The sequence below is a fragment of the Talpa occidentalis genome, unplaced genomic scaffold, assembly GCF_014898055.3.
Source record: "Talpa occidentalis isolate TD23 unplaced genomic scaffold, MPIMG_talOcc4v2.1 talOcc4.15, whole genome shotgun sequence".
Taxonomy (NCBI): Eukaryota; Metazoa; Chordata; class Mammalia; order Eulipotyphla; family Talpidae; genus Talpa; species Talpa occidentalis.
The window spans coordinates 26,851,084-26,863,855 of record NW_023601543.1 but is presented as its reverse complement, the minus strand read 5'-3'; the positions used below and the strand labels follow the sequence as shown (position 1 = coordinate 26,863,855).

Sequence of the window (12,772 nt, the reverse complement as noted above, 5' to 3'; positions counted from 1 at the left end):
TGGAAACACAACCCATCTTCCTAAAATGTTTGATAGTTTCCTTTTAAAATAAGTATCCCTATTGTCCCATGCTGAATTTTATTTAGCATTTGTGAGTCTAGCTCAACTGTGTCTTTCAGCAAGCTTTCATGGTAGACTTCTATCACTGCCAAAACTGCAAGGTTAAACTCAATTTAGGGACTGCTTCTCAGAATCCTGGGGTTCTGCTAAGCAATGTCAAAAGCCAGGCAATAGCAAATTCAGGTACCTTTCTTCAATAATGTAGCCTAAACGCTCAGAGGGCTTGCTCATATGAGGCCAGGGTAGCCCCACCAAGCTTAAGATATGAAGGATGAGCTCATATATCATATGGGCCTTACTGCCCTCAGTAAGGCTGAGTATTTACTCTCAGGATGGCCCTGGCATACATTTCCACACTGTGTCAGAAGAGAAGCAAGTATAGTTAGGAAGACCAAAGAAATCAAAGGGTTAGAGGTGTACACATCAAAATGTACTGGTCTGCCTTGCACCAGAAAATGCCTTCTGTACCTGGTCAGTTTTATGGTTTTCCTGAATTCATTAGTAATTGGAGCTTTGTATCCTCCTTTCCTCAGTAAGGAGTCTATGGTCTGAATATGGTCCCATCCTGTGGAGAGTAGACCAGATAAAATACCAGTCAAGAACAAGAAAGAAGCAATGAGCATCTTGGGTTAAATACAAAATGACTTTGGAGAAGTCAGTTATCACTGTCACCAAATGCCATCAACTTCTTTGGTCCTAAAAACAATCACACAGAAGCACTAAGATTTCACTCTGGAGAGAACCAGGTTCACCACCACACACCTGAAATTCTAGCTATCCACATGGCTAACAGCATTGGCTTCTTTATCTCAATCTCAATCAAAGGCAAGGAGTCTGAGAGGCTGGCATGAACTGCTCGGTTGTGCCTGGTAACGAACCCCAAACACTGCGCTCTCCTCCAACAGTAACATCTTTAAAAGGGAAGTAAGAGCCTAAATGTCATTGTGCCAACTCAGGAGTAGTCAGGACACCTACACTAACTCATGGTAATTACTGTTCCTAATGGTATTTTCTACAGTCAATCAAGTGTATTTGTGTGCAGTATACAAAGGCATTTTTATTATTTCTAACATGGTGTGGCATACTAATATTCAAGGCTCTCTATCTCTGATGTATGTTTTACAAATTCAATAGAACTACAGGATGAAGACATTTGCAAAAGCAAACGAAATGAATCTTCAGATTGCTGAAGACTAATTCTATCATTTGGGGTTTAATGACATTAAATTTTGCTCTTACATATCTCACATTTATATGAAACAAACATGGGAAAACCAAATTACAAATGATTTCTGGTGATAAGAAAAGGTTCCTAGATATAGAAGAAATACTTATTTCAACTAACATGAAACTAGAATTTAGCAATGGCTAGAAAGGACAAGATACTATAGTGTGAAAAGTTATTTTATGTTATGGTGGTAGCTTACAAAGGTTTGTGCTATATCTGCAAAATAGAAAAACAGTTGTTGATTAGGAGGTGCAGACCAAGCATATAAAAAACTAATATTTCAAATATCCCCAATGCTCCTAATCTTAATGGGAAACCCAAATTCTTCATGGCAGCATAATGAGTCATGGCACCCACCTAGTTATGAAACATTTGAAACTGACAATGAACTGTGTGGTTGTCAAACAAAAAAGGCTTTTTTATGCCACAAGACGACAGTAAAATGGAATATGGGAAAATGGTACTTTAATTGGAGCAATCTGTTGCCTGAAATAAAACTCAACTTTTACAACTCTTTGCTTTTCGAAAGTACACTTTTGTGTGTTTGTGCTGTCAAGCTTTAGTGCAGAGGTTCAACTTCTGTGCGCGTAATTCACCGATTTTATACAGACATTGCAGTGGCAGTGATGGAAGAATCATTTCTTATAATTTTACATTGATCAACTATCAGACATAACTGCAAGGTCAGATATTGCATTTCAATTTGTATATTTGTTTAAATTCTTCACCAGATCATATAAAATAAAGTACAACAATGACCTTGCTCCTTTGCAACCTCCGGTAGGTAGGTGGCGGTGCGTTTTGATCCTTTTTCATTGATGAATTCTATTCTAATGCCATGTACACCCACCTGAAAGAAATTGGCAGTTTTATTAGTACAGTCTTCTTCATAGAAACAGAAAGAAAAAGTTATAATTTAACTTTCAAGAGAATGCAATTCTTCCTTTCCCCTTGCTTTTGGAAGGCCATATCAATTTTCTCAGTTCAAAGTTTTCGCTTTGGGTTTGAAGACCACTCTGATGGAATGGAGACTGAAACATTAATCTGTGTGTCCTCAACAGGTGCTGGGCTATGCTCTTCTGTTTGGAACTGGAACAATCATTCTGGGGGCTGTGTGTAGAATAAGACAATTGATGGCAAGGATTCAGCCCCACTCCCAAATTGTGGCTCATGACAATAAGGATCTAGACCAAGGGAATTCAAATTCAAAGATACAGCAAACCATTCTCCTGGTTTCAGGAACAGTCACCGCTTTCAGATTAAGTTCTAAATTTAAAAGAAATAAACCTTTCAAATAATTTTAGGGAAGGGCATTTGTGCACAGGTTTCTATACCCTAACCCAGAGACTATCATATCTTTCCTATGTGATACAGGCAAACTTTTGGTGATAACCTTAAAAAAGTAGTCTTCTAAGTAAGTGTGGGCAATTTCTTGCTAATGGCTTAAGAGTAATCTACTTTTGCTTTGATGAGCATCCAATCAAAAGGAATATATCCCTTTCCCTCATGTCTCACACAGAATAGTGTATACAGCTAAAGATCATATAAAATTCTTAATTTCTTTGTACATACTGACAATAAAAATGAAATTTCGAAAACATAACAACTCCATTCTATTCTCCCAAATCTAGGGTTTCATTAGATCAATGGTTCCCAAGTGGAGTGTAAGGTTGTCTAAGGTAATGGAGAGAAGATGTAAGAGCTGGTAAACATTTTTACTCAAGAAAGAGGCTTCCTTTTAGAGCAGGTGAGTGAAGTCATAGAATTTTACTCTTTCCATCCATAGGGATGGAAAGATCTACAGGAGGAAAAGTTGTCCATGAAAACCTTTTGCCACTTCTGCCCTTAGCCTGAAATTGTCTAATGTTTCAGAGGATACAAAGCCCTCTGGAAAATTCATTTAATTCTTTCCTCAGGTCTTCACGCATCCATCCATTAGAGTCTATCAGATCTTCTGAGATGTTTATATTTTTTATTAAAGTCTATCTCTGTGGCTATTTCTTCTATCTATTTAATATCAGTATTCTTATGAATCTCCTTCTGCTGAAAATGCAATCAGGGCAGCTGTTTTAAAAACGAACACAATAAGGCCTCCCATACCCTATGGGAAATGACTGTGGGCAGCTGAGAAGAAATATGAGTGCTTAGCTATCAGGCGTTTCCAGGATAAAGGACATCTACTAATCTCTCCAGTGCCTGACACAGTACTGAGACAATGACAAATGTGCAAAAGCTATTGTATAGTGACTTTCTGATCAGTGACTTTGAGTTTTTTTCCTTCAACAGTATCAGATCCTTCATGATTTGTTTTTAAAAATATACATCATAAATAATTTATACTCCCATCATTCACTGAGTGAATTTTGAATCTTCAACTCTTATTTATAAAAAACAATCTCTTATATTAAAAAATGAAATAATTTTGGTGTTTATTAAAGTGTCTGATCAATTGTGAGAGGAAGAATATTTCCCTATCCTTGAGATGAGAGTGTTAGATTAAATCAGTGGTAGTTAACTGGAATGGAGTGGAGATTGCAAAATTTATCAGAATTTCAGGAGGTTATATGCATCCGCAAGTATGATTTTGGAAAAAAGAACAACTCCCCAGGTGATTTTTACCCTAGATAACTTCTAATAACTATTCTAGCTCTGACAAACTGTGGCTATGTATTGGAAAAAAGTGATTTAGGCAAATTGGAAGCAATTTAGACCCATAAATCCTTTCTTCATAGGAGTCCAGTCTCTGTTCATGAATAAAAATTTCAGAGATTTTTAAAGCCTCATAATTTAACAATTAAAAGAGGTCAAGACCAATTGTATGGCATGTGAATGATATCTCAATAAAGCTCTCATTTATATATATAAAATTAAAGACCAAGCTGTAAAGAAAGATGTGTTGACCAAAATAAAAATTATTCATGAATAAAATTGATTTCCTTTTGTATTTTGAAAAGGCCCCACTATCAAATTTGATAGGAAAACATTATCAAAATTCTCCCATTTTGAATTACTACCACATATATAATTTTTAATTCTTCTCTGTGTTCCTGTGATTCTAAACAACTGAAAGCTCCTGTAAACTGAACTGTAAATATGGTGACTTTAAACTGAATCCTTTGTAAGAAATACCTTATTTCAATAAGTCAAAAATATATTCCACAGAGTTACAAAGTCAAAATCAGAATGAGTCATTTTTCAACTAGTAGAATTAGAAGAATGGTAATAATGTTTTAAGCAGAATATCAAAGCATAATAGCTTTTTGTCACCTGTTGAGCAACAGTGTTTTCTTTACTCCCAGAAGCACAGATGCCACCAAACAGTCATACTGTGCAATCAAAATAGGAGAGTAGAAAATGGCCTGCTGTAGAGAATGAGTGATTCTGGCCAACTGTGGAAATCACTGGCTTTGCAAAGCAAGTCATAGCCACTAAAATGAACACCAAATTAATTCTGGATTGTGTGAGGGCAGCATCTGTCACAGCTTCAACTCCAAAATGTAACCCTTATATATAATAATCGAATCCTCCCTCAGAAGGATTGGAGAATCCTGTCAGCAGCATCCCAAGAGACAAAGGCTATAGTTGCTAAATAAGAGATCAGTTAACCAGAGACCTGGAAATCCTGAAACAAACTTGCTGTAGTATTCCATTGAAGCAATATTCCATTTCTAAAGATGATAGCAAGGTAACACATGGGAAATCTAGGTCACCAAGCATACCCCTTAACTACTATCCGAAGTAGAGCCAGGTGGGCCTACAAATCTAGCCTTATGGGAGTCTGCAGGCCATTTTCAAAATCATTAGATTGTCTGAGAAAAAATGCTTTCAAGGTCCATCAACTGTGATAATATCCTTTTAATCAAGACTGTACTTTTGCTAAGTAAACCTACAAAGCAACTCAAATGTAGTAAATTAAATGTAGGACTTATAGATAAGAGGATATGGAATTAAACAGAGCTGTATCTGTGTGAGCTGAAAGAACATTAAGGCCAGTTCAAAAGATTCCTATATCATGCTAAAAACAAAGCCATATTTATTCTGAACCATTCCACAGCAAGTGATTTTTTTTTAATGCCTTTATACAATCTTTTGTTTTTAATACTGCCCAGAATGAATCAATATTAAAATTAACATTAAGACCCTAAAATATATCTTGATTATTCTGAGTTATTACTCAGTTTGGGGATTATGCATCCCCAACCCTACCTGGCCTCATCCCCATCCTCTTTGCTCTCGTCCACATCTCTATTTGAACACTCTATCAGAGTCTGTGGGCTTAGAGAGAAGAGATATACACAAATTAATCAATTTTGCTACATACTAAAAGGTTTGGTGGAGAAGAGATTATAAATAACAGTTGAAATGAAGCTTCTAGATTATCTGCAGAATTCATTTATTCTCATTATCTGTTCCCTTGTTGAAATGTAGCTTCATTTAAAACTATTATCCTCTAATGTAGTGACTCTCAACATAAGACCATTAAAAAAAAAGACACTCTCCCACCTCATTATAATACATAGCCCATAGTGTGCTCCTCACAATTGCTTAGTCAACATTTAACATACCCTAGTCTATAAAGCAAGTGTTAATCCCAGAATCCACTAGTTGTAATACAAGACTCTCACTTTTACTTGTGAGCCTAATCAACAAGTCAACAATCTGGTATGCTAAAATATGAAAAAGTTATCTCTAAAAGCATCAAAAGTATAAAATGTCCTCTGGCTAAGTCCAATAGGCTCAACACAAGACTTGGAACATTTGGACCACAATTATCTCCACTGTCCTGACCCTCAAAGCAAAAGTTGCCCTTCATCAAATCCAATGAAAGCAATTTACTTCTTCAGGTGACATCCCGCTTAGCAAATACTGTAGTTAGTCTCACTGTCCCCCATTTTCAGAACCAAATGTTAGGTTTCCCTTTAATAGTATGGCTATAGCTCACTTCACTGATTTCCAGTGGCTTCATCGCAGATAAAATAAAAATATCTGGGGGTCAAAGAATCAAAAGTTGTTTGATATGTCTTTGCTGGTGATATCATTTTGCAAAATATGCTTTGCAATTAACAAAACAGCCTGTTGCTGGTCATTCAACATTACAACTAACCTGCCAGGCTCAATATGCCAGTTTCATTGAATCAAATGAAAGAACTCTGCTCCTAATGAGAGGAACTCAGGATGTCTGGCACACCCCCTAACCTTTATACACTGGCATCACAGAAGACATGTATGCAAAACAAAACAGCCTGTTGTACCAGAAACACACACTGCCGTGGAGAGCCCATGAATCTGACCCAGAGTCCGGCATTTCTTATATTTTTAAGGAGGAAAAAGCTCTATGTGGTATTATTTCTCCTAGAAGTACAATAACACACAATGCATTTTTTCATTCATAGCCCATAGTACTTTCTCCCAGCTCCTAGGCCTAGCCTTTGGAAAACAGTGACTCTTCCTTTTCCTAATGAAAGTAAATGCAACAAAAAGGGGGAAATACTGTAAACTTGGGCCTATTCCAAGTTTTTCCTCTTGAATAACTCTTACTTGGGCAAGAAAAATTTCATAAAGGCTGATAATTTATATAGATCCTAACGAATCACTTCCCCTAATCCTGATATTATGGAAAAACAATTTAGACTACATATTGTGCATATCTGTCCAACAAATCTTCAAAGTTGTGACTTTGTATCACTTTAATCTGCCCACCAATTTGAGACAGTCTGATGTTTTGAAGATACCCATCCAGCCAACAATTGACACCTAATAATAAACAACTGTTAATAATTAGTACTTCAGAATCTGGCCAAATCACAAATTTTAAAAAACAGCACTGTTACAACTCAGTTATTTTTTTAACTCAGTAATTTTTACTTTTGCAAGCCTTAAAAATTTGTAAATACAGTTAATTTTGTCTGTTTATAAAAACAGAACATATATATTACCAGCCCGACCCCCAAGTCCTTTTAGAAAAGCATAAAAGAGAAGATAAAGATGACCTATAATCCTAGTACCATCTAGAGACAACTCTTACATTAGTCAATTAAAAAAGTAATCTCCTGAGTCAACTGAGTTGCCAACTATATTGTTAGGCTGTTTTTATCTATTATCTGACCAGTTTCTATAGTTGTCCTTGCTTTCAAATCTCCTTTAAGTGAGAAGTTTTTAGAAGCAGAAGAAAAATACGTCAAAAAGGATAACTGATTGCAAAGCCATCACTTGGACCTAAATAACCTTTTAACATATTCTACTTCAAAAATACTGCTTAATCATCTACCTCAGCTGTAGTTATTTTTTTTCTTTCTGTTGTTATTTTGTGAAAATGACCGAAAAGGTCTCTTTGACAAAAATGCATATGTGTTACTTGTCTCTGAAAAATCCCTGCAAATTAGTCACCTTTAGCTTAGAAATTAGTTCAGTCTCCATGGACAAATTCTTGGCTTTTGCAGAGCTTACCAAAGGACCAATTAGTGCCAATTTTGATTCATGTAGGAGACTCAGACATCTTGTCTATCAGGAACACATGCCTGCCAATTTATTTTACAAAGGCCACCAAACAACAATTTGATAACATTTATTTTAACTAATAGCAGACACATAGCTCTAAAATACCTGAACTAGCTAATAATTACCCCCATGAACTTTTGAAGAATTAGTTGAGATTTTTAAAACAGTATGGCTAATGAAGGGGTGCTTTGAAAAGTTATAAAACCAAACATGTTTATATATCATTTGCAATGAAAGAAACTGTTCTTACTTTAAGGTTTTGCAGAGAACAAGTGACAGCTAAGAGTGCAATTAAGGGAAAAAAACGAATTCTCTGTAATAATTAATTATAATGAGCATTCCTCAAAAATTGAACACCTTGAAGCTTTCCAAGGGAAATTCAGGCAATACAGGTGACCTTTAAATAAAAGGACTGCTTTTCATTTAAAGTTAGAAAAATGCATTCCTACCATTATTTGAAGAAGGGAATGAATTTACAGACAAGGAGACTAAATTTGTAGTTTTTTAAAATCGAGAAATGTAAATTTGTTTGCTTTTCCAAACCTTGGGGGGAAAATCATCCCTTGGTAAACATACACAATATGAAGTAATGTTGGTTGCTTGGTAAGAAACTAAGAAAAATCTTATTCACACTAGAATTATAGATTGAGTACATGACTATGGTTTTACTCAGTCTACAAACAGATTTGTTCCTACAAAGTTACACGTAGGTTGAATTTATATAAATGAATTAACGTTAAAGTCATGAGGACGATAATAAAGAAACCCTATAGTAAGTTCTTCTGCAAAGTAAAATATTTATTTGTAAAGTGAATAATCACTCCCTAATGTATTTACTTAATATAGATTTACACAAATAATGTTGACTTAAAATAGGGGATGAAGCGGTGATAAATAAGAGGCATTTATGGTTTAGAATGACTGTTTCTTCCTAAAGAGAATTCTTTCGTGAAGAAGGAAATAGAATAGCTTAAAAATTAGATTATTTTTTGACTTCTGTTGCCTACATTTAAGTTGGCAATAGTCATTTTGAAGGTTAGGGTCCTCTTTCCTCCCATTTAATCAAATGTTTATGCAATGAAAGTATGTATTAAAAACTTACAAATCTGAAAACTCAACTACACATGAAATAGGAGGATGGCAAATTCAGTTTTCAACATGTACATACAGCACACTATTAAGTGGTCTTCCCTTTCCCCTTTGGTCCTTATTTCTGGCTCCTGTTTTATTCTTATTGGCCTAAAGGAAGACTAATGGACAAATTTTGCTGCTTTCCGGAGTAGGGCCTTCTATGAATTCTAAATGGTTAGTGGTGATTCATTCTCTGGAAGTAAAATGAAACAGAAGTCATTTGAAAAGGGGGAGTCAAGCACTGCACTCTGCCACCATCCAGAGAGACTTTAGGTATTATCAAGTCCAACTTTTTAAGCTTCCTTGTGAGGAAATGGAGATCCAGAAAGTTCACTAAGCTGGGTAGTGGCAGTCAGGAAGAGAAGATGACTCTTCATTCCCAAAAGTCAGTATTCTTTTGTATTAAATGCTGGGGATAGACACATGGAGGCAAACTACAGAGGAAAGAATAGAGCACAGTGGAACACCTAAGGGAAGAACTGGAAGTGTTTGTGGATTATGGGAAAGGAAGCAGAAAAACCACCCTCTACACATACCCATACCATTGGGAGGAAAGAAGGAAGCAACTGGCAGAGGCCTGAGAGTGGACCACACAGTCCATTTCATTGAGAGTACCAACAGCTAACTGAATGTTTCATGTATCAAATCACCTTCTAGAAGTTACTTTACTTTGTACAGCTTGCTACCTCACTAAGCTTCTGATACACTGACATGTTGATTCACATCAAATTCTTTCTAGATGGCCAGAAAGTGTGAAGCGGTCCTATTCCAATGTTCCACAGCACTTGAAATCAAACTTAGAGTGAGCATCAGGACAAAGACTAAATTATCTGAATGATAGTGACGACTTCTACAAAAATCTCAAGGTCTGTGGGAAAATACTATGATAAAGCATCTCCTAGAGATATGGAGTATAGATCTGTATGTGTATACACACACACACGTATATGTATAGGCTGGAATCTTTAAGATAGAAGAGATGCAAAACATGGTGTAAATCACAGTTGCAAAAAAAAAAATAACTCGGGGGGTGGACAAAACATATACAACTAAAAGTCATTTCATTTGGTGACTATGTGAGTCATGCTAACCATCTGTCTATGAATGAGAACTCTGTTTTCAATGGTACATGAAGGAGTTAGGAAAAAGTAAACCTTTAAGGGGGGAGGTAGGCTGAAAAGAAGAACATGAACTTCTAAAATATATGAGATAATTATGGTAGCCAATTTATTCATTTAATCTGTTTACTCTCATGAAGGCTGTTACAAAAGGGCTATTATTAACTGCATCCGAATACGTCAGAAATGAAGCTGTGATCGCTCCAGAGGTATGCTTTGAAGGTTGCTTTTAAAATGAAGTACAGCTTTCTGAGTACCAGGAGTCCAACAAGCTCATGTACAATGGCAGATGCTTTGGCACTTTAGGGAAAGAGGGAGACTAATGGCTTGGGGCCAAGCTCTAGAGTCCAGGGACAGATTTTTGGGCATCGCACAAGGATTATGCTAGTGAGCGCCACCTAAGCACGGGTTGATTCTATGTAAGTTTTGAGTGCTAAAAAGGAACAGTCTAACCTTAGGACTACAATATATTGCCCAAGTGACAGACGTGCATACAGGTGGGATAACAGTGGTCTGGGGAGTGAGATGTAGCAAAAAATGCCTTATGGTTTATGAAAATGTTATTTGTCTACTGGAATACGATATAAAGGTCTACTTTAAAGTATAGAATATATCTCTTCCTGGGGCCTTCAAAATGCTCTCCTCTCTAAGGCACAGAAATAAAAATGCCTAAATACAAGTTAGAAAATATTTTGACCTCTGTCAATAAATTGCTTTATTAGCTCCTGCAAGGTCACAGGTAGCATACCTGCTATACAGGTTCTTCTACAAACAAAAAGTTTATTCATTTATATCATCCTGAAAATGAACAGCTGTGAGATGACACACCTAGAATCACTACCCAAGTCAAACTCCAGATACTATAATGTCATTGGTTTTATATCCTTTCACATCTTTAAAAGAAAGCATGGTCTCTAAGTAGTGTAACTATACAAGTTCTAGGCTCTATATAGTTTTTAGAGGGCTCTGACATGATATGTGAACTCTTCTTTCTTTCTAAAGTACCAGGTCTGTCAATCATTCTGTCATTGAGAATTAAGAGAAAGCTGTCAATTGGAGAGTGCAGAACAATGGTAATAAGGTTTTTCCCCCCATATAAACCTTTTGTTTTAATAAATAAAGCATATTCCTGACTTAGATTTTAAATCACATGTACAGATGAGGAAAACTTCCAGGCCCAAACAGGAAGCCGTGCAGCTACTACTGCTGGAAGGAATGTATGCCTACCTCCATTTTAAGCCTAAAGAGCAGAGATGAGAACACCCTCTAGACTAAATAACTGGAACCGGAGAAAGAGATGACCTGACATTCTTGAAACCACCATCTCAGCCTCTCACTTCAATGCTGCAGAATCAAGTAAAAGTTGCATCACTTTTAGGTAAGCTAGAGGTAGATTTCCTGATCACATTGAGGGCAATGCGCTATCCCATTGTTAATAATTGGCCAACAGTATTAGCTAAAGAAGGGTATCCACTGATAAATGCAGAATATTAGAAAAGCAAAGAGGACGCTAGAGAGATAATCTTGTTTCTTCAAGTATCAGAAACTTCCATATCAGTAAGTATAGCAGCAGAAGAGCTCCACCTCCCAAAGGCTCAGTCCAGAAACCTCCTGTTGGCATTTGTACCAACCAAGGCTCCCCCAACTTCTGGCATCATCTGCTGGTGTATGAGATCCAACTGGCTTTTAGGGCATTGGAAACTTTTATTTTATGATCCCCATTGTAGATCTCAACTCCATCAGCTATTTCCTCCAACAGGTAGGTCTGATCAATTAGAACATCAACATCCTTTTTGGCAGCAATTTTGTACACAGGGATTGATTTTTGCAGAGCTGCCTTGACCAGAGGGAAAACTTGCTTCTGGCAACAATCATTTGGGGCTCCAACACCTGGTAGGAACCCTGTAGGACCAGTCTATCCAGCAGCCCTTGGAACCTGTTTATATCTTTACCACTTTACTGAGTCTCTGTTTGCTTCAGTTAATAGGTCTGTAATAAGGTCATCTCTTGCTCTGGGGACTTTCAGTCTTGCTCCAGTCACCAAATTGGGCATCTGATTTTTCTTCTGTTGCTCAATCTGCTTTTTCTTTTTTCTGATAGTATACCATATACTCTTCAGTGTTGGGTTTGCAGCAAATGGCCTTTCTTAATATTGAACTCTTCTTCTGCTTTAGCATCTATTATTTCTGGTTTACCACTGGCTTCTGGTTCAATAAAAGTCAGCATATGCTTACTCTACTTTTGCACATTTAGCACTGCTGAGGGCCATGGCAAAAGAGATGCTAGACTGGTGGGCAACTAGCTCAAATTTAAAGGGTGGGGGGCCTCCCTGGTGATGCAAGGGGTTAGCTGTCAGCACTATGAAGTGGTCCACAGCCTCTACAGCACGAGTTCAATCCCCAGCCCGGAAGGTGACCCACATGGCGCAGCAGACCTCTCCTGTCTCACCTGCTGCTCCCCTCAGCAGTGTATTTCTGTACATCCACCTGTTCTGTTCCCCACTCTGTCTCTGGTGAATTCTCTACCCCCCCACCTCTGGCCTGTACCCCAGTTCTTGTATGCATAAATAGATGAATCTTTAAAAAAATTAGATTTAAAGGGGATGATGAAAGGAGTGAGAGAGAAAAAACTAGTGCAGCTTTCAGCTTCTTTTGCTTTTTCAACAGTGATAAGTTTTTGTGTTCAAACACAAAGCAGATTGCTTCAGCTTTCTCCCCAGGGGAGCAATTTTCTTCAT

At 37.0% G+C, this 12,772-nt stretch overlaps 1 protein-coding gene and 1 pseudogene across 1 annotated transcript in view; both read right to left on the bottom strand.

Moving 5' to 3' along the window:
• The window catches only part of AMMECR1 (AMMECR nuclear protein 1), a 125,398-nt gene that overhangs the window by 6,186 nt on the left and 106,440 nt on the right, over window positions 1–12,772 (bottom strand). Inside the window, 2 exon segments of the mRNA XM_037512071.2 lie at window positions 529–625; window positions 2,048–2,138. Of these exon segments, the coding sequence (XP_037367968.1) occupies window positions 529–625; window positions 2,048–2,138 (188 nt within the window).
• Window positions 11,513–12,397, bottom strand: LOC119245967 (V-type proton ATPase subunit E 1-like; annotated as a pseudogene).